A 25,578-nucleotide genomic window follows, 5' to 3' on the forward strand; every position below is an offset into this window, starting at 1 on the left:
TGAAGAAAAAATGTAGAGTTATAAAAATGAAGTGTCGTAAAAATGAAGAAGTGAAAAGAAATTAAAGCAAAAAATGAATGAGCAAAAAAAAAAAAAAAAAATTAAAAAATAATAAATAATAAATAAAATAATATAATATATAAATCATAAAATGGAATAAGTTAAAATGAAACAAATGAAACAAAACAATTAAGTAATTAAAAACCCAAGTGGGGGGGGGTAGGTAGGGCTTGAAGCGAACATGCAGAGCCACAACTCATGGTTTCATATGTATAAAAAAATAAATAAATAAAAAGAGCAGCGTTGTATAATTTTTATTTATAATGAAATTAAATAACGTCGCGCCGTATATAGAAGAGGGTGAGTTGAAAATGAAATAGAGAAGTAAACACATGCACAACAAACTCTCTTTTCTTTTGTGAGGGCACAAAGTATAAAAGTTCAATAAATAAAGTCGTCTCTCCATAAATTTCATCTCTTCTAATATGGTGAGATTTATGATGAAATTACGTTTGCTCTTTGCACTATAATAAGCAATTAAATAAATCAAAAACAAATAAATTTTGAAAAAAAAAAAAAAAAAAAAAAAGGAAAAAGTGGGGGAGGGGAATGTGCAGCGATATATTTATAATGTAGGTGCCAATACATAATAATATTTATATGCATCATTAAAGAAGTGCTAACAGAAAAAAAAAAAAAAAAAAAAAAAAAAAAAACTATTGTATACATAATTTAACATCATAATTTCAGTGAGTGTAGCGCTTATTTTTTATATGGGCTTAAAAAAAAAAAAAAAAAAAAAAAATTTGCTATTGGTAATATATATAAACATATATATATGTATGTATTATATACCTTTTAAGCATGTTTGATTGCGTGAACGTAAATACATGCTTAAGTGACCACCACAAAAATGAACACTGTATATGTGCAACATAATATACAGTTGATAGCAATGTGCAATATCCATATGTATATATGTTGAGTTTAGTTTATACGAGCGTGTAAATGTAATAATCTGATACCCCTAAATTTGATTGTACCTTATTAACATTATACCAACTACTGCATGTGGGTCCAACTATTGGGGTAACGCTAATTTAAATTAAATCTGTGCATGCGTATAATTTAAAAGGGCAAAGCACATAGTTGTAATATAATACCATTTGTCTTAGTATTTATAATAATATATATACATGCATATAATATAAATATATATGCACACACTAATGTTTGTTTTTTCACTCTTCATTTTTTGGTTTCTATATTTAAAAGGGAAAAAATTAAAGGCTAAGTAATTATACATAAAAACTGAAAAAATGAAATAAAAAAAATGATAGATTCGGGGAAAAAAGGATAAGAAAACATAGAGATGGATACATATATATATATATATATATATATATATATATATATGTGTAGAGAGAGAGAATGAGAGAAAGGACCATATATAATGTTACAAAAGTCACGTTTTATAAGCGCTAATGTGGGGGTAGCAGATACAGTTTTTTATCACATAAAATAAAACCTCGAGGTGTTTAATCAGGGTACGGAATAGGTGGCGTATACATATATATATATATATATATAACATGAAAACAAATTGATATTTATGCATGTGTTTAGTGGTTCTAATTCACAAAGAATTAATTCTTCGTTAGCGTGACCAAAGCAAATCAATTCTTGTGAAATTTAATTTTACACATTAACTTCTCAAATAATTATGTATGAAGGGTAATATGTACGCGGAGAGATATTTATTAAAATGCTGGATATGAAACTTTTTTTTTTTTTTTTTTTTTTTCTGTGCGCAGAATAATTACACGGAGATGGGGCTATATTTTTAAAATGTCATAATTAATATTTTCTTTTTCATACCACTCTCTTGAGTTGTTCTGTTCTTATTCTTCAAAGTGGTTCCAGTAAGTGCAAACATGGAATATGCATTATCCTTATGTCTACCTAAGTATAATACAAGTGCATAAATATGTAGATATATGAACAAGACTGGGTGTGTTTTATGCATGTACATATACACGATATTATACATGCGCAATACTAATCAAATGAAGATTTAACATGAGTTCATATGATATATTTGTAAATGTACACCCCTTAAAAATGCTTATTAGTTAACAATTTAGTTGAAAGTTAATAAAAACAGCATGTAAAAATGGATGGTTAAAACATTTGTAAAAAAAAAAAAAAATAAATAAATAAAAAATAACCATAATAATATTAACTTGTAGGAAGTTATATTTTATTTTTGCTACTCTTATACATTCTTCTTTTAACGTGATTAAAAAATAAAACAAAACAAAAAAAAAAAAAAAAAAAAAAAAAGTAATAATAAAATAGAAAACAATCAATATCTCATTATCCAGAAGTTATAGGAATAACAAAAGTATATACAATGTATTAAGCCAGCTTCGCAAAAGTCATTAAATCAAACAGATGTGTAAGCATAAATATAAGCAAAAAAAAAAAAAAAAAAATATATATAAAACGAAAATAAAAGTATGTAAGACTTTATAAAAAAAAAAATTTTTTTTTTTTTTTTGATACATAACAATTGTGGGATGTGAGAAAGGCCATTTTGTCAACACTTTTTTTTTTTTTTTTTTTTGTTTTTCCCTTTTTTTCGCGTCCACTTGTGTGCTATATTTAAAACTCCATCTTGTCAACACTTTACTAGTGAAAATAAAAACGCACATTTATACGCACTGCTAAAAGTAGACATTGTACCCTAAACTAAAGGCGTTACGAAAAGAGGAATCCTTTCCATCTGTCGAAGATTTCTAATTAATTAATTATGCAAATGGACATGATCATATTTGACGTTCGCATATGTGAAATGTATACATATACACATGTATATATGCTTATAAATATGTATATACCAACATTGGTACAAACGTTTTTGCATTTTTAGCTTGATTTATTCAGAAAAAAAAAAAGAAAAAAAAAGTTGGACATTGCTAGAATTTTTTTTTTTTTTTTTTTTTTTTCTTTTTTTCACACTTATCAAGGGTGTTACGAAATATGCATACATCCCTCAGTTGATTCCATTTAAGGGATGAAATATAAAATGAAGCAGCATATCACCTAATAAGAAAAAAACATTTCCTCCTATTTTGTGTGTACATTCAAAATTTACTTCCATTACTTGGGCGCAATGACATCATTACAACTGTTTAAAATTTTCTAAAAAGTAAGAAAAATGCATATCTAAATGTTTACATTAATTTCCTTGCAAATTCGAAAAAGGGTGATCCATTTTTAAATCACTAAATTTAGGTCCCTTTTCCCCTCTGGGAAGCAACTATAATGGCACATGGCATGATACCTATAGAACGAGATATCAACCTAAGAGATGCTATACCACACATATTATATGCACATGTGCAGATATATATGTGTGTGTGCCTCTACTAACTCTTGTGAAAACGAATATTCTTTTATAAACATTCACTACCACAATTTTCCCCTTGCATGTAACTATTCCATTTGTTCTATGTAGAGGAATTGTTGACTCAAAATTGTCCGAGTGAATTTTCCACCATACAACTAGAATTCGGTATAAGAAAAAAAGGAAAAAAAAAAAAAAAAAAAAAAGAAATGAATAGAACATAGCAGAAAAAAGCAGGGCAAAACAGAAAAGAATAACCACTTCTAGATTACACATTTATTCAGCATTCGCCCTAAAATGATGCAACACTCATGGATGAACCTTTTATGTGTTATTAAAACACCTTTTGCTTCCCCTGACAATTTCCCATGAAGCAAAATAGAATGCAAGGAACAATATTAAAATTTTGACTCACATTATGTAGAAATTTTTTTTTTTATTTTTACGAGTCAAAACTTTCAAGATGTATTGTCAGCTTATTTCGTAAAACAATAATATATTCGTTACATGTATGCATCCATACAGCTGCAGTTTGACATTTCCAATTTTAGTACTTACTATTTTCATTGAATTTTTCTTCTCCTTCTCCCCCTCTCCTAAAATCAGCATATCTACAATATTTGCGCATTTATGAAGCATCTTATTTTTTGTTCCTTTTTTTTTTTTTTTTGTTTTTTTTTTTATGTATATTCATTGCTTCACCTTTTCTACATGTCTGCACCTAGTGCATCATAAAAATTACCAAAAAATATATAATCAGTTTTATATGTAAAACTTAAAGGAATATCATCATACGTTTAAATATGATTTAATAACAACTGTATTGTTGCGCACTTATTCAAAGCTAAAAGTACGCTGAGAAATTAAAAAAAAATATAATAAAAAAAAAAAAAAATATCCATTTGGAAACATAGTATACATATTTAAAAAGTGCGAAATGGTATGCTTCACTTGTTACACATTTATTGCACGAATTTGAAAAATAATAAAATAGTTAAAAGAAGGAAATGCAAACGAAACCAAAAGACGCTGCAAAAAAAGTGATACAAAAAAGTGATACAAAAAAGTGATGCAAAAATGTGATGCAAAAATGTGATGCAAAAATGTGATGCAAAAAAGTAATGCCAAAAAGTAATGCCAAAAAGTGATGCAAAAACGTGATGCAAAAACGTGATGCAATAACGTGATGCAAAAAAGTGATGAGAAACAACGATGCAGAAAAAAAGGATAACAAAAACTACTCAACTTTTTAGTTCAAAAATGTGATAAATAAAAAATAAATACATCTTTTCGAATCATCCTCTTTTTTAAATGACACTTTTTTTTTTTTTTTTTTTTTTTTTAAATGCATAAATTAATGTGGAAGCAAAAAAAAAAAAAAAAGACAACACCATACACAGAATTGTTCTATAATAAATATAACGTGTAGAAATTTTTTTAATCACACAAACAACAACAAATAAAAAAAAAAAAAAAAATTTTTTTTTTTCATGAATTACAAATTTTTAGCTGAAAAATGTAGCACATGAAAGTGGGAAAAATAGCATAAAAAAAAAAATTATAAAAAATATAAAAAAAAATAATAAAAAATAAATAAATGCAGAGTTAACATTCGCCTCCCCCTCCTTTTTTGTGTAATTTCAAACTAATCTGACCATATTAAAGCAGCTCCTTCAGTTATTGAGGAACATTTTCTCCATCAGAGAGAGGCGACAAGAAAAGTTCTTATAAAAAGGGCTCCTCCTTATTTCATGCGTGAGCATGCTCATGTGCATACCGCACAGAAGGAATGAAAAAAAGAAAAAACTCATATATGTATGCACTTCCCCAGATGTATTCTGTGAATCCTAATTGCTCATGAGGCATAAAAAAGAAAGAAAGTAAGAAAGACAAATAATTATTCCACGAAAATAAAACACACACAGGCACAGGTGCAGATACACACGCAGACATATACCCAGGAACACTTAACGCTCCTCCCCTATGTGGTCATATACAATGGAAAGTAATAGCAAAAAAAAAAGCGTCTATTCATACAAGGATAAGAGTCAAAATAGTTTGAGCAGTCGAAAGTCCAAAGAAAGTATTTCAAGTTTTGACGATTATTTAAATGATGAAAATAACAAGACAAGGAAGGCAAATTTTATGAGAAATTACTTTTGGTTTTTTCAGAGTAATAATAATTCGAGAAAAAGTTTGTATGACTCATTTTCTTATGAAACCAAATGTTATAATGGGAATAATACTAGTAGTCATTTAGATATAGAAAATAAAAATGTGAGTGCAGTAGTAGACATGGGTGAAAATAGCAATTTATTTAACTCTAATAAGAGTTCATTCGAATACATAAAAGAAGAAGCAAAAGCTATGTCCTCTAGAAAATCATTTTATTCTATATATGATTATACCGATGAAAATGAAGAGAGTGATTATAACACTTTGAAAGAAAGTGAACAAGGGGATATATTCTTCCATAGGAAAAACTTAGATCCAGTTGTAAAAGACAAATTAAAGAAAAGAAGATCCATTGAAAATTATATGCATATATACGACACTGATAATTCATGCAGTAACGACGCAAGTAATGATGATACAGATGAGGGTAAATCCCCTCATGTAAGACGACATAATACGTGTTCTTCACAAGTTGATAATGTGCATTGTCAACAAGTTCAAAATATACAAATGGAATATTTTGAAAAAAACGTTCAACAAAAGGGATATAATAAAAAAACAGCAACATGGTGTCCCACAGAAAACATAGATAAACTAGTAAAACGCTATAAAATAAACAAAGCACAAGGAAAAATTCACTATGTTGGAATTAAATCCATCCTAAATAAATATATATATATTATAAAGAATGAAAATGTTTTATTTTTTAAAAAAAAATTAAATAAAAAAAAAATTCTTTTAAGTAGTAAAATTAAGAAAAGATACAGCAGGTGTAAAACATTTTACTATACACAAAAACAGCAAAAAAAAAAAATGGAAATAGGGAAAAAAAGTGATAAAATAAATAAATGCCAATTTATCAGATATTTATTCTATTGTATGCTGAAAACAAAATTTAAAAATTATTACAGGAATAAAAAAATGAAAAAACTACTGAGGTATGTAAATAAACAGACCAATAAAAAATCATATCTAAATGAGCACACAAAAGGTGGTGTCCAAAATTGTGAATATAAAAACATCAGGAAAGAGGAAAATGACATAAATGGAAATTGTCTTAATGAATTTTTCCCCAGAGATGATAAGAAGAATAGTGAAGTATTTGAATTTGTCAGAAGTAACCTTAATGATTGTGAAAGGGGAACGGAAGATTCTTCTCTTCTTCTTGCCAACAGTGGTACCAGCGAAGATGCATGCATCCAATTTGAGGGAAGATCAAACGAATCAAACAAAAATATAGTACATCAAAATCTGAAATGTGAAATAAAAAACATGACATATGACAGAGCAGAAGACAATTCGATAGGGTATAATGAAAAATCGAATGAACTAAACATAGAACATAGTAATGAAGAAAAAGACATTGATAGATATAATGCAACACCTAGTAGCTGTAACCTTGGAAATGATATAAAAAATATGCCCTTACACGATTGTTATAGTAATAAAGAGGAAGAAATTTGCATTTGCCAAAGTTGTAGAGAAGTATACATGGATTATGTAATTCATAATGGGGAACCAAATAAATTGAATAATTCTATGTTATCAGAAGACATAAGTACCATAAAGCAAATTGTTCTGTCTAAAAGAGACGAATATGCTACCAAATATCAGCCACAACTTATGAATGCATCTGATTTCATACAATGCCAAAACAGACACAATGATGTCCAAAGAAACTTATGTGACAGTGATTACAAAGAAGAGAAGTTAAAAATGGAATCAAATGAAGAAAGAGAATCACATCTACATATTAAAATGGATTCAGTCGATGAAAATCAATGTTCCAGTAGAGATGTTGTTGGAATCATTTTTAATGAGAGCCCTCGAAGGGGAAGTCTTCTTTTCGATTTAGAAGAAAAGAACAACATGATGGAAGAAGAGGAAAGAAACAATAGAAATTGCATTCAGATGGAAGAGGTTGAAAGGATGAAAGGAAGTAGCGAAAGATGTAGCAGATTAATTGAAGACAGGAAAAGTTCAATGTTGGTAGAGAGTAGCGAAATTTTTGATTCCAACGAATTGCAAGAGGTTGAAAGGATGAAAGGAAGTAGCGAGGGATGTAGCAGATTAAGTGAGGACAGGAAAAGTTCAATGTTGGCAGAGAGTAGCGAAATTTTTGATTCCAACGAATTGCAAGAGGCTGAAATGATGAAACAATGTAACAAAAATTGCGCTTCTAAGGAATTGGAAGATGATGAAAGGATGAAAGGAGGTAACCAAAGTTGTGATTCTATCGAATTGGAAGATGTTGAAAGGATGAAACAATGTAACAAAAATTGCGCTTCTAAGGAATTGGAAGATGATGAAAGGATGAAAGGAAGTAACCAAAGTTGTGATTCTATCGAATTGCAAGAGGCTGAAGGGATGAACGAAAGTAGCGAAAATTTTGATTCTGACGAATTGCAAGAGGCTGAAAGGATGAAACAATGTAACAAAAATTGCGCTTCTAAGGAATTGGAAGATGATGAAAGGATGAAAGGAAGTAACCAAAGTTGTGATTCTAACGAATTGCAAGAGGCTGAAAGGATGAACGAAAGTAGCGAAAATTTTGATTCTGACGAATTGCAAGAGGCTGAAAGGATGAACGAAAGTAGCGAAAATTTTGATTCTGACGAATTGCAAGAGACTGAAAGGATGAACGAAAGTAGCGAAAATTTTGATTCTAACGAATTCGAAGAGGTTAAAATGATGAAAGAAGGTAAAGAACGTTGTAATTTTTCACTTAGAGAGAAAGACAAAAGGGAAGTGCAGAAGAAGAAAAATTATATGTATAACAATAGTAGCAGCAAGAATGGATACAATAAAAACGTAGAACACACCGAGTCCTCCTTTATGGAAGAAGTTCACACAGATGAAAAAGAATATATAAGCGATAACAACAATGGAAATGAGAAAAGTGACATCACTTGTGGAGTAAGTAATTTCGAAAATTACTCTCTAACAAAGAACAAAAGTGACATTGGAGAAAATGGAATAAGTGATACTTCAGTGAACACAGTTGAGTATGGAAAACATAGGGGAATAAAAAATTATAACAGTGTAGAAATAAATGAATTATTGTTAGAGAACATGATTAATAGAGAATTTTTTAGTGACTCACGAAATAAATGGACAAGCGGAAATGAAAATATATCAGATGAAGACTACATAAAAAATGAATCGCAAAATGGTGAAAAAAATATACTTGAAAAAGAAGTAGAAAGTGACACACGTAAAGTTGTTAACTCTGAGGAGGATATTGTAAATAATATGGAAGTGGAAATAAAAAAAAGTATCGAAGAAATATTCAAGAATCTTTTCGACAGTGACATTATAAATGAAGACTCTGAATTCAAAAAGGTGGATGAACCTTTGGACAATGCGTATGACAAACAAGCCGGGACAATAAGGGAAAATATAGGCAGCGGTAATGGGGAATCATATTATTGTAAGGCTGACAGGATAGATGATCAGAATTATTCTGAATCTGATGAGGTAGAAAAAGACGAACCTGATGAGGTAGAAAAAGAAGAACCTGATGAGGTAGAAAAAGAAGAACCTGATGAGGTAGAAAAAGACGAACCTGATGAGGTAGAAAAAGACGAACCTGATGAGGTAGAAAAAGAAAAACCTGATGAGGTAGAAAAAGACGAACCTCGTGAAGTGGAGGACGAATGGGAGGATACAGGCCGGGAAAAGAAAATCAAACTACACAACGGATCCGGAATGGAATCAATTAGCAACTTTTTTCAATCGTTCGAGAGTATAAACAGCAGTTACCTGGAATCGGATATAGAAGAGAGAGAAACGAGGGAGAAAATTCTAAAGTCGCTTCCAAAGAAAAAACAGAAGAAAAAGAGAAAACTAAAACTACGAAAAAAACTACGGAAAAAAAGAACAAAAACGAAAAGGGTGGAGAAGAACGTGAAAAATGGAGAATCAAAATTAAACATGAAGATGAAAAACTCAAAAAAGGAATCAGAAAAAAATATAGACTACAGACACAAGATGATAGCGTCAGAAGAGGAGAACACGTTGTATGCTCATTTACAAAATCGAATTATTAAGGATTTTAAAAAGGGGTATCTAAAGAAAATGAAAAGACTTTTTAACAAAAAGTACAGACAAATGGAAAAGGACATTACAGAGAATATCAAAAGTATTGTGTATGACTTTAACAATCGAGGTGAAATTCTTGAGGAGAACGTTAAGGGTATGGGTAAAATAAAGATGGAAGAAGATAAGTCCATTCATAATGTAAGCACTATTGGTGTATTGATAAAAAGTGATATAAATATTGAGACCAACAAAGACACAGTACTCTCGATTGGAAATACAATAAATAAGCATAAAAATATTTCTCTTGAAACAACAGGAAATGACAGCAACAACATGGAGAAAAATTATGATAAAAACAGAAAAATGGTCAGTTCAATCTCTGATGTATATGCGAATGAACCAAGGGGACAGGGTGAAACGGGTGCATTAAATAGGATAGAAGATATCCACAAGGAAACGAATGTAGACATGCCTGAGCAGTACATATATAGGAATTTATGTAAAAAGCATAAGAAGGAGAAAAAAAATACAAATGAAAAGATCGAGAAGGATAATCAAATGAGTTACAATGAGTGTGTACCAATTAAAAGTAGTATCATATCTTTCCAAAAAGAAAATTGTGACGATAAAGAAGGGTCAGAAAAAGTATATCATGAGAGTAAGGGTAGTGAAGATGTTGTTTCATCCACAGCTAGCCAAATAGATAGGACACAAAAATATTTTTTACAAAAATTAAACTGCGAAAAAATATGTTTATTGACAAAAAAATTAGGGAAGAAGAGTAAATTATTCAACCAAATAAATAATATGACAAAAAAATGCATTGCAGATATATTTATGCATAGAATGAATAGTATTAGGAAAAATCAAAATAAATGGAGTAACAGTATAAACGACAAAATGAGTCAAACCAGATTAAATGATATGAAAGGGGTAAATTTGGCTTCGAACCATAAGCTAATGCTACTTAACGATGATTGTAACAATCATTTAACTGAAGGAGCAAAGAAAAATAAAAAAAAGCACCCAAATGAGTACCCACTCGAGATATATGAAGCAAGACGAGAAGCTCATGAACGTGTGAAATTAGATAAAAATGAATATGTAGGAGAGACACATTTCAGTAATGCACACAACCTAATGTGTAGAAAAATAAGATTGCATGTATGCGACAAAAATTTTAAAAAACACTCATTTCTAGATTACATCAGACAAAGGTTACATAAATCAAAAGGAAATCCAAAGCGTTTTAATATCACTCATTTGATGAAAGGTTATCACCCATATACACAAGTGACAAAGGGTACAAGCGGCACAGTGGTTTATGCGCATCATCCAGCGTGTAGCAGTGTTGGACGTGTTGGAAGTGTTGGACGTGTTGGACGTGTTGGACGTGTTGGAAGTGTTGGAAGTGTTGGAAGTGTTGGAAGTGTTGGACGTGTTGGAAGTGTTGGAAGTGTTGGAAGTGTTGGAAGTGTTGGAAGTGTTGGAAGTGTTGGAAGTGTTGGAAGTGTTGGAAATATTGGAAGTGTTGGAAGTGTTGGAAGTGTTGGAAGTGTTGGACGTGTCGCTAGTGTTGGACGTGTCGCTAGTGTTGGAAGTGCTTCTAACACTGGACGTGCTGCTACTGATGAAGGTGGGAGCATCAGTTGCAGCAGTAGCATTGGGACAATTTATGTTCCCCAATACAAATGTCGACAGGAAGAAAAAGGTATTTATAAAGATCGAATAGAGAGTGAATTAATACAATTGAATTATTTCAATTCTGCAAATGGTGACAATAGGAACATTCCATACTTTGTACAAATTTGCAAAGATGATAATTACCATCGCTATAGAACGAACAAGAACAATGAAATGAGGGTTCAAGCAAATTTGCTGTGCACACTTAAGGATAGATCTAATAAGAACATAATTACCAACCAAGTAGGTAAGCATTACCTGCACCTTAACAGAATGGATCTACGTCAACAGAATCTATATGCGCCTTACTCAGTTGAATCGGTTGGCACTAGTGTCCCGTTGGAGGAATGCAAAAGTGTGAATAAGAAAATGTGTGACAAGGCTAAAGTGTATATAAATAAAAATAATCATATTATCAAGAAATGCAACAAGCGGGATAAATGTAACATGTACAAACAGTGGGATGTAAAAACAGGAGTAAACATTTTGACAGGTATAAAACCTAGGAGGGTAGATACTAAAAAGGATTCTATTAGACACCACATAAAGGAATTAAATCAGGGTGTGTCTTTTGAAGAGACAAAATTTATAGACAGCAGAGCGAATATTCGTTCGGGAAAAATCGAAATGGAACTAAATGTTAAGGAGAAACAGGGATGGTCAAATTGTTTAAACCAGCCTGTTATGAAGCAACAAATGAATAGCAACACAGATGGAATAAACTCTGTTATCTTCATGAATTATAATAATTCTTCTCCCAAGAAAGTAGGCTCCAGAGGAGTTGGTCAAAGTCGACAAGAGACTCAAAGGGCGTATATCCCCATGGAACATGATATGCACAAGAGGAGGTTTTTTCAAAGGAAAGAAAGTGACAAATTAGGAATTTCTTATTCTGGGTCGAGATTAGACAAAGATACTACTCTAAAAGTGAAGAAGAAAAAGAATAATTTATTCACAGTAAATCATAATACAATGAATATTCGAAATCATTATGGTGATTATACAGAAGAGGTAAAATTTTGTTGGAATATAAGTGAAGGTATGTTACGTACAAATACATTGCAGAAGGATAAATCGAGCTCTAAAAATTGTATTTTAAAAAACATGTGTAGTGCTTATGATTACTTTAACAATTATCATAATATAAACACAATTCAAAGGAACGGAATAAAAAGTCCTCACACTTATCATGTGAAGGTGAAAAAAATTAGCTTTGATAGCAAGAATCAAGTTTGTAAATTATGGGGGAATGAAGGAAATCTTAAAAATATACTTTTGTGCAATGCACATGATACAAATTTTAAAAGAATGACACTTAAAAATAAAAACATTGAAAGTTTTCACATATGTTCCATTAATTCTGCACGTATTGATGAATTGGAAAATGTAAATTATCGACATCAAATGGAAAACATTTGCATATTCCGTGACTTTTAATCTTCTCACGGATGTCCTTCTCGTGTTTTGTATTCGCTTTGAATCACGTAGACCTAGGGTGGGGGGAGGGGCGAGCATGCACGTGTGCACCGTTTCATATATGAGCACTTGCCTTAATGCATTGCATGTCCTGCATTTTAAAACGAAATCACAGTAGCAGCTGTAGATGGAGCTACTTGACAGGGTTCCTCTTTTGGTGAAGCTTACCTTGTCGGTTCTGTGCATTATAAAATTCCGCTGAGGGCACGGGATGACTATGTTCATGTTATTCTCCTCATTGCACCGATAAATGCCTATTATGATTGATCCCCTCTTAAGGTACTTCTGCGACGAATGGGAAAAAAAAAAAAAAAAACACACCATGAAATGAAGAAGCATAGACACACGGAAAGATGTAGGGAAAGAGTCAAGGAAAGAGACAAATAGCCTTACAAACGAACGGAATTATATGGAAGCAGTGTGCTGTATCTGGAAGGGCACGAGACGAAGTTGCTTGGTCAATTAAATGGGCGTGCAGAATGATAGTACTTTTTTTTTTTTTTTTTTTTTTTTTGCAAACCTGGAAGAGAAAGAAAAAATTCCTGGAGTGATACTTTGGGTTTATGTTTTTGAGGAGCAAATCTGTCTTTATTGTCTTAGAAGTGTCTGCATATGTACCATTTATGAATGCCTCAATTGTGTTAATGCTGAGAGAGTTGTTTTTAATGGGAAATGTGTATCCAATAAAATGATAAATAAGTTCGTCGATAAAAACACTGGCAGAAGTAAATTGTAAAAAATATAAATAAAAATAATAATTATCAACAAAGATATGTTCGATTTTTTTATAAATATTTTCTACTAGCAAATTTCCATATTTAAAAAAATGTATTTGTTTTTTATAATTTTCGATAAATAATAAGTTATGTGCTTTACTCATGTTCACCATTTTATTTCTTTTTTTTTTCAGAATGTCTACATTTGTGTACATTTCATTATTTAAGTATTGCACAGATAATGTATTATTTAATTCTATTAATAAGTAAATATTTCTCTTTATATTTTTATTCTTATTATTTCTCAAGTTGCTATATATTTTATCCATATTTTCATTTTGTGACAATTCCTCTTTCACATTTTGACAGTTTCCTCCTTCTACATGTTCATTTTCAAAATTTTTTTTTTTTTCTTGTTTTTTTTTTTTAAATAAATAATTATCATATCTATTTTTTTCTGTACTTTCTTCTTGTATGTAATAATCAACTAGAGAATCATTAATGTCTCTTCTTCGAAATATATTTTGTATATTATTAAAAATTATAATCAAATCACTATCATTACGTTCACACATGTAATCAAAATAATTTATATTTTCCGCCTTCTCATTATACGATATAATATTGTGATGCGAATTTAATTTTAAATAATTTTTAAAAATAATACATTTCTTACAACACAAAATTCCTGAAAGGATTAGGTTGAATAAGATTAGCGGTGACTTTTGTATATAGCAAATGTTATACTTAGGCAATTTATTGTTATGTATATACGATGGAATTTGATCGCTCAGTATGATAATATTGTGTTTTTTCCGTTTATGCAAAACTTTCAGAAATGTATTGATAGATTGAGGCCAATAAATTAATAAGATAAAATCCTCTTTTTGCTTTCTTCTTAACGCATTGGTTGCATTGGGATCAGATTCCTTGCACCCATGCTCCTGTCGATGGTTTATCTCTCCGTTTTGTTCACCCCTTGCAGATTTTCTTTCCTCGCGAGAGGCTTCTCCTTTATGTAAATTCAAAGACTCAGAATTCAATGGCTTAGAATTCAATGGCTTAGCATTTAATGACTTAGAATTTAATGACTCATAATTCAATGACTCATAATTCAATGGCTTAGAATTCAATGACTTAGAATTTAATGACTCATAATTCAATGGCTTAGAATTCAATGACTTAGAATTTAATGACTCAGAATTCAATGACTCAGAATTCAATGACTCATAATTCAATGACTCAGGGGGGTTATTTTTCCTCTTCTGTTGATGTAATATTCGATCATTTGAATGGTCATTTCTACTTGAAGTTCCTTTTTCCATGCATGGGTGATAAATACCTCTTTTAATGCGGAAAACTTCCAGAGCCAGTAAATAATTATCAACTCGAAATATATTCAAAACTGGATTGAAATAAATTCCATTTTGATTTTTCAATTTGTTCATTTCTATGTAGTAATCATGTTGGCTGTGAGACGGGGAGATTTCGTACTTGTGAGATTTTTTCTCTTTCGAGGGTTCATTTTTTTTTATTTTAACATAATCTATGTTGTTTAACCAATCAAGTTGCACCTTTTTAGTGTTTTGTATTTTTTGCAAAATGTTGTACTTGTCTGTTAGCAAAATGAATTGAACATCTAAAGAGTTGTAAACAAAATGAACTGGATTCAGTACTATTTCGTCGTACTTATTTATGATACCTATCAAGAAAGCATTATAATTCATGTACATATATTGAACGATAGATATAAAATGAAAATTCAGAAAGCTGCAAGGTAGTTTAATTTTGTAAATGTTGTATCTTATCCCTTTTATGTAGTGCATATAATTGTTGTAAGAATTGAAGCAAATATTTTCGTCAAAATCGTGAGATAGAAAACTTCGAAGCGGTATTTTCTTCTTTTTTCCATTTTGTGTTGCACATTTCATTCTTTTTAGAAAAGAAACGGAGTATCTAGCGCTTTTCCCTTTCTTAAAATGTACAGAATTCAGATCCGGATGATTTTCCTTCAGTCCAGCATTGTCACGTTTGTTTCTCTCCCACCCATCCCTGCTGCACCCATCTCTGTTGCACTCATCTCTACCATGCGCTGAGTTTTCCTCTCTTTCAGATTTCCTTGTTTTGAACTCAATTTTGCAAAAGTTACTCTCGTTATTTTTTCTGCTGGCAGTGCTGCTTTGTGAGGTCATTCTTTCCCCAGCTCGATCCTCTTCACTGTAATGCAAGTTATTTTTAAAGATAAAATTATGCATAGACTTAAAGTTACATTGTTTTTTCTTGTTATGTTTGATTTGCTTATCATTGTTTTGAACTCCTTTTCTGTCACTCTCACGTTGTTTAGTCTTGTGATTTTCCTGCTGAATATCCTCTTCATCTGATGAAGCAAAGAAAGAAATTTCTTGATTCAGTTTCATCTGCAAGTTATTGAAATACTTGCTCAAGATATAAGTATACTTAGACTTCAACTTTTGTGGGGTATTAATAAAAAATAAAAGGATTAGAAAGAACATACCAGGACAATCGTCCAATGTTTTTGCAAAAAGTTTCATCTTCAATTCGTTTAAACAAATTACATTTCTGTTACTTCTTTTGAGTAGAATATTATGGTTACACATGTTGTTGAGAAGCACAGATATATATTTGTTGAATGGTCCGAGAGAAGTAATTTCATTATGTCTTTTTAATGTTTCCATATCATTATTAATATTATGGTGAGTATTCATAACATTGTTGCATATAAAAATTCCTCTACTATATGAAATTATTTTTTTAATTTTCAAGGGAAAGGGCTTATTTAAATCATACAAACAAAGGCTAATTTGACAAGAACCTTTTTTATTTAACAATCGTATGATATTTAAATAAAATTTTACTGGTAGACTTGTTAAAAATATAATTTCATCCAAATTATTATAGGTAGATTGTAATTCGTTAATAATTACATATAAAGATATGGGTTTAATATGACCTATGATAACAAAATATCGTGCACCAATATTGGGTATTTTTCCATATATTTTTTTTTCTTCTACCATATGATTTTTCAAATATCTGATTTTGTAATGTATATATGTGAAAATCATAAAAATGTAAAATGTGTGTGTAATTTTCGCTTGTAATGTGTATGGAAAACATGTCCCTCTTCCCATAGCTGCAGTGGAAACTGTCTGCATTCCAGAAAAGATATAATCATATATTTGATAGTCACCTCTACATGGCTGTTCAATTAAAAAATGGATACATGCATATGTATATATGACAACTAATATCTGAATAGACAATGTAATAACTGGGAAATTTATCTTGTTGTGATTGTTACTTTGACCAAATAAATTTTCAATTCTCAAAAAGTTAAGAAATCGAAATGGACATGTTAAATACAGCCATCCATGTTTTTTAAAAGGACTATTTGTCACATACGATACGAGTATGTATAAAAATGGACTATTCATCAAATTTAATAAAAACCAAAAACTTAATATATGTTTAGCAGAAAAAAAAAGAAAAAATTTTATACACATGTCATAAAGAATAAAATATTGTATATATCCTTCGATAGTTGTAAAAATTGCTGGGATACTTTCAGTGTTCCAATTAAACATCCCTGTATCTGTATCTACATTATTTCGTTGCAAATATTTGTATACACTAAGCCAAGCAATATGTAGCATAAGAGTTATTATCAAATCAGAAATTATAAATGATGTATTCTTACAAAATTTCACAAATACCACTTGTATGTTTACTATTAATTTGAGAAGTAAGTTATGCCACCTTGAAAAATCCGTATCTTTTGGTATATGTTTATTTCTGTCATAAAAACTGTGTAATGTATACATATTTGTGTTGGACCGAAATCCAGAGAAGTAACTAGTTTTCCATTTTTTTATTTCTCTCTGTTTACGCAACATATTATTTAGCTTAAAACATAGGTATTTTTTTCTATCCTTTTCAAATCGGATATTTTCTTCCGTGTATTCTTCATTTTGTATGTTTAAATATTTTGTGTCATAAAGAAAAGATCCTATGTTCTTTTTATTCGCCTTAACATCTATCCCATTATGTGGGTTGTAATATTCTCCAAAATTTTTTCCATTAAATTTTAGCAGCATTTCATCCATTGCTACACCATCCACTGCTGCACCATCGGCTGCTTCAACATCCACATGTGCCTCCTTGGAATTTTCAGAATCGTTCAATTCTATATACTTTATAATTTTGTCTTTCATTTTTAAAGTTTTTCTTTGATCGTTCAGACATATCTTTTCAAATTCTTCGCAGCTATCTATGATATATTTTTTGTGTTTCCCTCTCTTATTTAGAACATAGTCGTTTATATCATTTTTTCGATACCTTTCTTTTTGTTTTCCTCTTTTTCGATGTCTTCTCTTGGTATCCCTATAGAATTCACTCGTCCCCTTGATGTTTGTATGGTATGGCTTGTTCACGTCTCCTACTGAAGAAGTTTCATCACTTAATTGAATCTTATCTGTGAAAAACGCGTAGGCTTCATCCCCTGAACAGTTCTCACTTGTTGTGTAACTATTATCACAATTAACCATTTGATAAGAGTCCTGATTCATGTACAGAAAATTGGTATCTATTAGATGATCGAGTTTGAGATCCCTGTCACTGTTCTTCCTTCTTGTCGATTCATCTTTTTTTAGTGAGTACGAATATATTTTTTGTTTTCTAGTTTTATAAAGCAAGGTATACTTTATGGAATTGCTTATTTCTGGTAGAATGGCCAAAAAATAGGATACAATGTATATTAGAAGGAGCGAGAAAAAACTTTTGTATCCAATAGAGACATCGTATATCTTCATGAAATCAATGAAGAATATTGTTGCACCAACAAGTATAGCAACGAATACTACTCGTTCTAAGAGGATACGAGTTGTTATCATTTTCTTTCTCTTTCTTTTGTTTCAAAATGAAGATGATGATATGTCAGTGGCATAAAGGTCACTATCGTATAAATAAAGGTTGGATCTGCAAATTGTTTAAGTATCAGTCCTCAATATAGACCTGTTTTTTTTTTTTTTTTTTAAATCTCTTGGTGGTGCATAAAATGGTGCACATGTATGTGTGTGTGTCGGAGACAACACACTTGTTACACATTCATGACGAGGAAAAATTTTTTTATTTACCTTATTTTACGATAAGAAAAAATAACTATGTCTTCACAAATTGAGACATGAAAATTAAACAAAATTGGGAAAAAGAACGGCTATCAAAAAAATGATACATTACAAATATTTTTGTCAAAAGTTTTTTTTTTTTTTTTTTCAGTTAACGCTGTGCTAAGCGGTGATCAGGCTTAGAGTCACCTCCTTCTTGTTCTTCTTCATGTTCTGCTTTTTATTCTTCTTCTTGTTCTTCTTCATGTTCTGCTTTTTATTCTTCTTTTTGTTCTTCTTTTTGTTCTTCTTCTTTTTCTGCTTTTTATTCTTCTTTTTGTTCTTCTTTTTGTTCTTCTTTTTGTTCTTCCTTTTTGTTCTTCTTTTTGTTCTTCTTTTTGTTCTTTTTTTTCTTCTTCTTTTTCTTCTTCTTCTTCTTTTTCTTCCCCTTCTCTTTTTTCTTCCCTCTCCCTTAACTGTTATCCGCCCACCCCCTTGTTAAACTTTTTCCGAATCTTTGCGCATTCGAGATATATCTCACTAAGGTTTGTCATGTATGAGTTAATATGTATATTTACACATATATGTTAGTAACGTTCAAAGTAGCCTCATAAAGAGAGGAGAAAAAGGAAAAAAAAAAAAAAAAAAAAAAAAAAAAAAAAGAAGAAACGAACGAACGAAAGAATGGAAATACAAAGTAAATTGATATATCTACCCAAAGTGGTGGAAAAAAATGCACCTAATAAATAAAAATGTAAAATGGGACAATGTGAACATATGTATTATTCTCCAAAAAGAGAAAAAAAAAAAAAAAAAAAAAAACCTGTATGTATACCATGACGCTGTATCAATAACATATTTTTAATTTCAGCCTGTACATTCATTTCTCCCCTTTGAAATTAACTTTTGCTGATTTAAAAAAATGCATGCTTTCAAAAAGCTCTTTTTGTACCATTGTTCAAAGTCATGAGAAAGTATATGTGCATTTGATTCTTGTACTTGTACTTGGACTTTTTTTTTTTTTTTTTTTTTTTTATATCAGGTTAGTCATTCTTTCCTTGTGTAACACATTCAGGTTACAATGATATGTTTCCCTGTTTTCAAGCATGTGTATTTGTATTTGTGTAAGAGTAGTAAATTTCCTTATATGCATATTCACAATTGCAATATATTTGTTTTATTCTTTTCTTTTCTTTTCTTTGCTTCCCTTTGCTTTGCTTTGCTTTTTTTTTGCTATCCCTATTCATTCCAGATATGGAAATTCACAGCCTTGTTTTTCTACATCATACATGACTCGGTTACCGTATGGGTGATATGGCTTACTTGGTTTATTCCGTTTATATCTTATATCAAATTATAATTGTGGATGTGCTAATAATTGGGAGAAATGTAGATAGATATGTTCTATTTTTATAGCGCGAAGTATATACTTTCACTACTTAAATCATTTTTTTTCCGTTTTTAATGTTTTATTTTGTCTTGTTTTGTTTTTTTGTAAAAATTTATAAACACATAAATGAATCAAAAGGGAACGTCAAGTACAAACATAAAATATATGCATAGCATGGTAGTATACGGGTGCGATGAAGGAATGATAAATATATCATGACATTTAAAAAATTTTTTTTTTTTTTTATTCCAAATTAAAAATATACATTTCAGAATAAGGGTTTAATAAACAAATGATGGTATACAAATTTGCGCTCGTACGTGTACATGTATCGGTAAATACATACTAGACATATATGTAACCCTTCCCACACCCATATACATACACATTGGATTTTTCTTTTATCTCTTTTTGACATATCAACAAAATAGATGACCAGTATGATGCATACATATATATTAAAAAAAAAAAAAAAAAATTAATTCGAAAAGATAGATAAGAAAAATGTGGATGAATGGAAAAAAAAACGATGCGTTCATAAATCAAAGATGTGCAATATGTATATACACACTTTCATATATTTGTTCGTATGCACGTGTATATGGATATATACATATGAACCTGTACACATAATGCCAAATATACACACATTCGTTGAGGGATGTACACACAGACGCGCATTAGTTTCACGTAGGGGAAAAAAAAATAACACAGTAATAAGGTACCGAAATAATGAATTGATCAATTAATAAAGTATAGACGCAATGAAATAATAAGGTCATTTCCATAGTTAGTAAAGTAGGGTTCGATTTTCCTTTTTTCTTTTTTCTTATACACTGTTGGAGTTACGTGCTCGGAGAAGTAGCCCTTTCAAGGTATTGTTCACTTTGGATAATCGTGATCGTGCGGATGAATGGACTAATATTCCCCTAATTCGGTATGATTATTCCTTCTTGCCTTTTCTTAGCTCTTCTTAAAGCTTTCAACATTTTGCGTGTTCGAATTAGCTAAGATAATAGTTGAGTAATATCTTGGTAGATTCGTTGAAGTTGTAATCCTGGGTCTGTTTCTTCTTCGATCGAACATCATGGAAATAATTACGAACTTCCTTAGCCAGAACTTTCCCCAATTCGACACCCCACTGATCGAAGCTGTTGACATTTAAAAGATAGCCTTCAGCAACAATTCTACATTCATATAATGAGAGGAGTAAACCGCAGGTGTAAAAATTTAATTCATCAAAAAGCAACAGAGTAGATGGCCTATTTCCTTTGAAAACCTTATGATTTAACAATTCAGGAGATATTTTTTTTTTACTTGTTTCATTTTCTTCTGCCACTTGTTCTAATGTTTTACCTATTGCTAATGCATCTGCTTGTGCAAAAAAGTTAGTCATTAATTCATCATGATTACTAACCTTTTCATTTGAAAGATGAAGTGGGAAATGGGAATGTTTAAATCCTATTAATTCTACAGGTATTATTTGACCTTGATGAATTAATTGATAAAAACTATGTTGTCCATTAGTTCCAGGTTCTCCGAAATATACCTGACATGTATTATAATCAACAAAATTGTTATATCTATCCACTTTTTTTCCATTGCTTTCCATAGCTAGCTGTTGTACATGTGCAGCAAATTTTAATAAATTTTGAAAATATGGTAATACGGCTACATTTTTACAATCGAAAAATTGATTATTATAAAAGCTTGTTAGGGCTGATAGAACTGGTATGTTATCTTCAAATTTTGTTTTTAAAAAATGCTCATCCATATCATGACACCCATTTAGGAACTGTCTCATATTTTTATATCCGAATGCAATGGATAGTGGAAGTATACCCACTGCACTTGTTACAGAAAATCTGCCACCAACCCAATCCCAAAATTCGAACACATTTTCTCTTAATATTCCAAATTCATCTGTTAATTTTAAATTTGTACTTACTGCAACCATGTGCTTACTTAAATCGTTAAAATCTTTAATTTTTAAACTCAGCCATTTTTTGATAGATCTTGCATTTAGCATGGTTTCAGCTGTTGTAAATGTTTTTGAAATAATTACAACTAATGTTTCTGTCTGATCTAAATTATGTATAGCTCTGTTTATATCATTTGGATCTACATTTGCTAAAAATTTTATATTAATTATCTCATCTGAGTTATAATTTATGTCAAAATTATTTGTCTCATCATTCTTGCCAGAACATTCGTCTGCTTTTTCGTTTTGTTTTTTGTTTTTTTTTTCTAACATCATGTTGTAATAATAATATTTCATTGCTTCGTATACAAATTCGGTACCTAAGTAGGATCCCCCTATACCTATACATATTAAATTTTTAAATTTTGTATTTTTACACGTTTTTATATTTCCGTTTCGAATATTGTCAGAATATGCTTCAATCTTTTTTAAAACATTATGTACATTTTCTAATATATTTTTTTCATCCAAAATAATTTTATGTGTATTTATCTTTTCAATTGGTATTCTCAATGCAGTATGTAAAACACTTCGATTTTCTGTTATATTCATTATTTCCCCTTTAAATGTTTTCTCTATTTTTTCCTTCAACTTTATTTCATCCGCATATTCAATTAACTTGTTTAATGTTTTGGAGCTATACCTCTGACGAGACAGGTCAATGTAAAAATTCTTAAATTTTTTTATAAGCAACTCTGATCTATCCTTATCCTTCAAGTAATCCTTTAAGTTTACCTTTTTCTCTTGCTCACTCAAGTGTTCCAGTTCTTTGTAACTCTTCAAGTTTGTCACATCCATTTTAATGTCGAAAAGGCGACTGATGCAAAATGAACGATCGGTCAGATGGAATGGTGGAAAGTTCGTCGTGAGATCAAGACGAAAAGAGGGTAAGATGATAAAGAAAGGATCAAGGCACTGTACGATGAAATATCAAAATGGGCATGGGCGAAATCAAAAATAAAATGTAGATTCCCTCTTTCCACCTTTCTAATTGCTCGTCCTGTGTTCCCGCGCTAAGCTTTTTTAAGGGATGGAATAAATATATGTCGCACGAGATAATACCCACGCGTGCATATATGTATATATATATGTATGCGTGCGTGTGCGGGAATATATATACACTCGGTCGTAATAGTATTGTAACTTGCACGTATTCATGTGTAGATATATGGAACAGTTCTGTTACACATATTGCTTTAATTTATCCCTCGCAAATGATACAAACATGTGTAAAATTAAAAAATATAGAAAAAAATAAAAAATGCGGATATTTCTATACTGTTCAAACACGACAGAAAGAGGATATGCAGGCCAAAAAAACGCATACTCAAGTTTATGTACATGTACACACACATGGATGTATGTGTGTGTGTGTATATATATATATATACACGCACACGTTCGTGTACGTTCGCTAACTTTCAATCAGAAAAAAAAAAAAAAAAATTAATAAATAAATGGGCAAATACATAAATAAATAAATAAAAAAATAAATGAAAAAATAAATAAACAAATAAATACACATGAAAATAAACAAAAATTTCTAATAATGAAACAGCACCAAATGTTCAACGAAGTAAGTGCGTAATTAAAAAAAAAAAAAAAAGAAAAGAATAGCCTTAATGATTAGTTTTTTTTTTTTTTTTTTTTTTTTATCTTTTATACAAATATTATTTTCTGTATTATTTTCTTGTATGTTCTGTAAAGATTTATTCACATGGGCATTCTAAGTGAATTTTAATAACTGCAAACGAATGTATAAATTTTCTTTCTTTTATAGGCATAAGTGTTTACCGATAAAATGTATATGCAAGATATATACGAAAAAATAGTATTATCACTTTTCTTAAATATGTTTTGTTGCTTCACATATGCACAATTTGTTAATGTTTCAAAAATATGCATAAAGTGTTAGATTGGTTATACTTGTGTACATAGATACATATTATATATGCAATTTGTGTTTATGTAATTTCGCAGTTGTTGCAATTCTTTTTTCATAACTAAAACTAGCCAAGTGGTGTTGTTTTATTTTTTTCTAGAATTCTGCTTTTTAGGAAAAAAATAAAATAATTCTAGATATAATAAAGTCATAAATGAAGGGAAAAAAAAAATAAGCTTGCCAAAATTTTCGCCAAATTGTAGATATGTTAGCTACTAATTCAAGGTTGTAATGTGGGAAGAGGGGGAAAAAATATTATTTTTTCCAAAAAAGGATATATCTGTATTTTTATATGCGTCGTTCAAGTGTCAGCTTTGTTTTGCCAAAAATTTTTTTCATATTTTTCGGAACATTGTCATTGCTGTGCATAATTTTGGCAAAAAAAAGTTACCCAAATTTTCATACATATATATAAATGCAAGTTTCAAACAAATGTTTAGCCCCAGTGCTCATATAGGTTTCACGTTCTTTTTTTTTGTTTTCTCTCCCGTTAATTTTTCTTCCTATTTTGAAGGACTCAATTTATGTATTACCACTTTTGCGCATATAACTTTTAATTCTTTGTACATAGGGTTAAAACTGTTTCGCATAATGTTGACACATTTAAAAAAGCAACGTGTAAAAAATGTGCATATCTCTAATGATGTCACATACACGGCGCACAATGGACTTTAATGATTATGTTTCGAATTCATACCACTTTCAGCAGAATTTTTCCAACTTATGTGAAAAAATTCATCAGTTTTTTAGTAGAAAAGGGGAAAATATATGTTTTGTGACTTAGCTATAAGAGGTGAGAAAAAAAAAAAAAAAATGGGAGAAATGAATTACAATTTTACGCCCCTTTTCTTCAAAGCCTAGTTTGAATTCCCCAAAAATTGCTTAAAAAATATATATATATAGTTCCTTGGATGGAAATGTCTTCACAAAATCCATGTAAATTTTTTCACAAATAAAAAGAGCCATAAAACAAAAAAAAAAAAAAAAAAAAAAAAAAAACCACATATTCTTTTCCATAACATTCTTTCAAATGCGAAAAAAATTTGAAGCATGGAGCTCGAGAAATAATATTATAAATTTCAATTTTTGCACGTGTGTAATATTAGCCCTTGTGTCATGTATTTTAGTATAGCACCTAAAAAACGAACAAAACATAACTAATTGTCAAGAAGTATTATATGAACATATATATAAAAATACATTTTTTTATTAGTGAGTGTAGAATCCCCTCTTGTGTACTCGCTTCCGTGATACCAATTTTTACCCCTATTACATTCTTAGCTATTTAATAACAAACTTAAGAGGTATTGTACCCATAGACCAATCAGAAAAAATAATTACGCATATATAGAGACAATGCTATTTAAAAAAATTGCTCAATTGTGAATTTGAAAAAAATCTGCTCATATGTATTCTTATATGAGTATAAACACACGTGTGTGAAAATTTTCCCTTATCCATGCCCATATTTACTATTATGCCCTTTGTACTAGCTAGTATTTTTACATGACCCAAAATGTAATGACGAAAAGGTGCGCCCTGAATGTTATATGTTACTAAAGAATTAAAATAATGTATTTTTGACTATAAAGGGAACACATAAAAGACCTAGATAATATTGTCAAAAGCTAAATTCAGCATG

The 25,578-nt window shown here is 30.1% G+C and overlaps 3 protein-coding genes across 3 annotated transcripts; 1 reads left to right on the forward strand and 2 right to left on the reverse strand.

The window, feature by feature from the left end:
* Positions 1–5,407: 5,407 nt before the first annotated feature.
* PGO_131460 (hypothetical protein, conserved) lies at positions 5,408–12,745 on the forward strand (the record flags this gene model as incomplete). Its single annotated transcript, XM_028689662.1, has 1 exon — positions 5,408–12,745. The coding sequence occupies one exon, from the start codon at positions 5,408–5,410 to the stop codon at positions 12,743–12,745; it is 7,338 nt and encodes a 2,445-aa protein (XP_028545463.1).
* A 5-nt stretch (positions 12,746–12,750) lies between these two features.
* Positions 12,751–18,410, reverse strand: PGO_131470 (hypothetical protein, conserved; the record flags this gene model as incomplete). Its single annotated transcript, XM_028689663.1, has 3 exons — positions 12,751–12,798; positions 12,953–13,069; positions 13,305–18,410. The coding sequence occupies 3 exons, from the start codon at positions 18,408–18,410 to the stop codon at positions 12,751–12,753; spliced, it is 5,271 nt and encodes a 1,756-aa protein (XP_028545464.1).
* Positions 18,411–21,016: 2,606 nt separating this feature from the next.
* PGO_131480 (glucose-6-phosphate isomerase) lies at positions 21,017–22,792 on the reverse strand (the record flags this gene model as incomplete). Its single annotated transcript, XM_028689664.1, has 1 exon — positions 21,017–22,792. One exon carries the CDS (start codon positions 22,790–22,792, stop codon positions 21,017–21,019), a length of 1,776 nt encoding a protein of 591 aa, XP_028545465.1.
* Between the last annotated feature and the right edge of the window lie 2,786 nt (positions 22,793–25,578).

The sequence above is a fragment of the Plasmodium gonderi genome, assembly GCF_002157705.1.
Source record: "Plasmodium gonderi DNA, contig: Chr13, whole genome shotgun sequence".
Lineage (NCBI taxonomy): Eukaryota > Apicomplexa > Aconoidasida > Haemosporida > Plasmodiidae > Plasmodium > Plasmodium gonderi.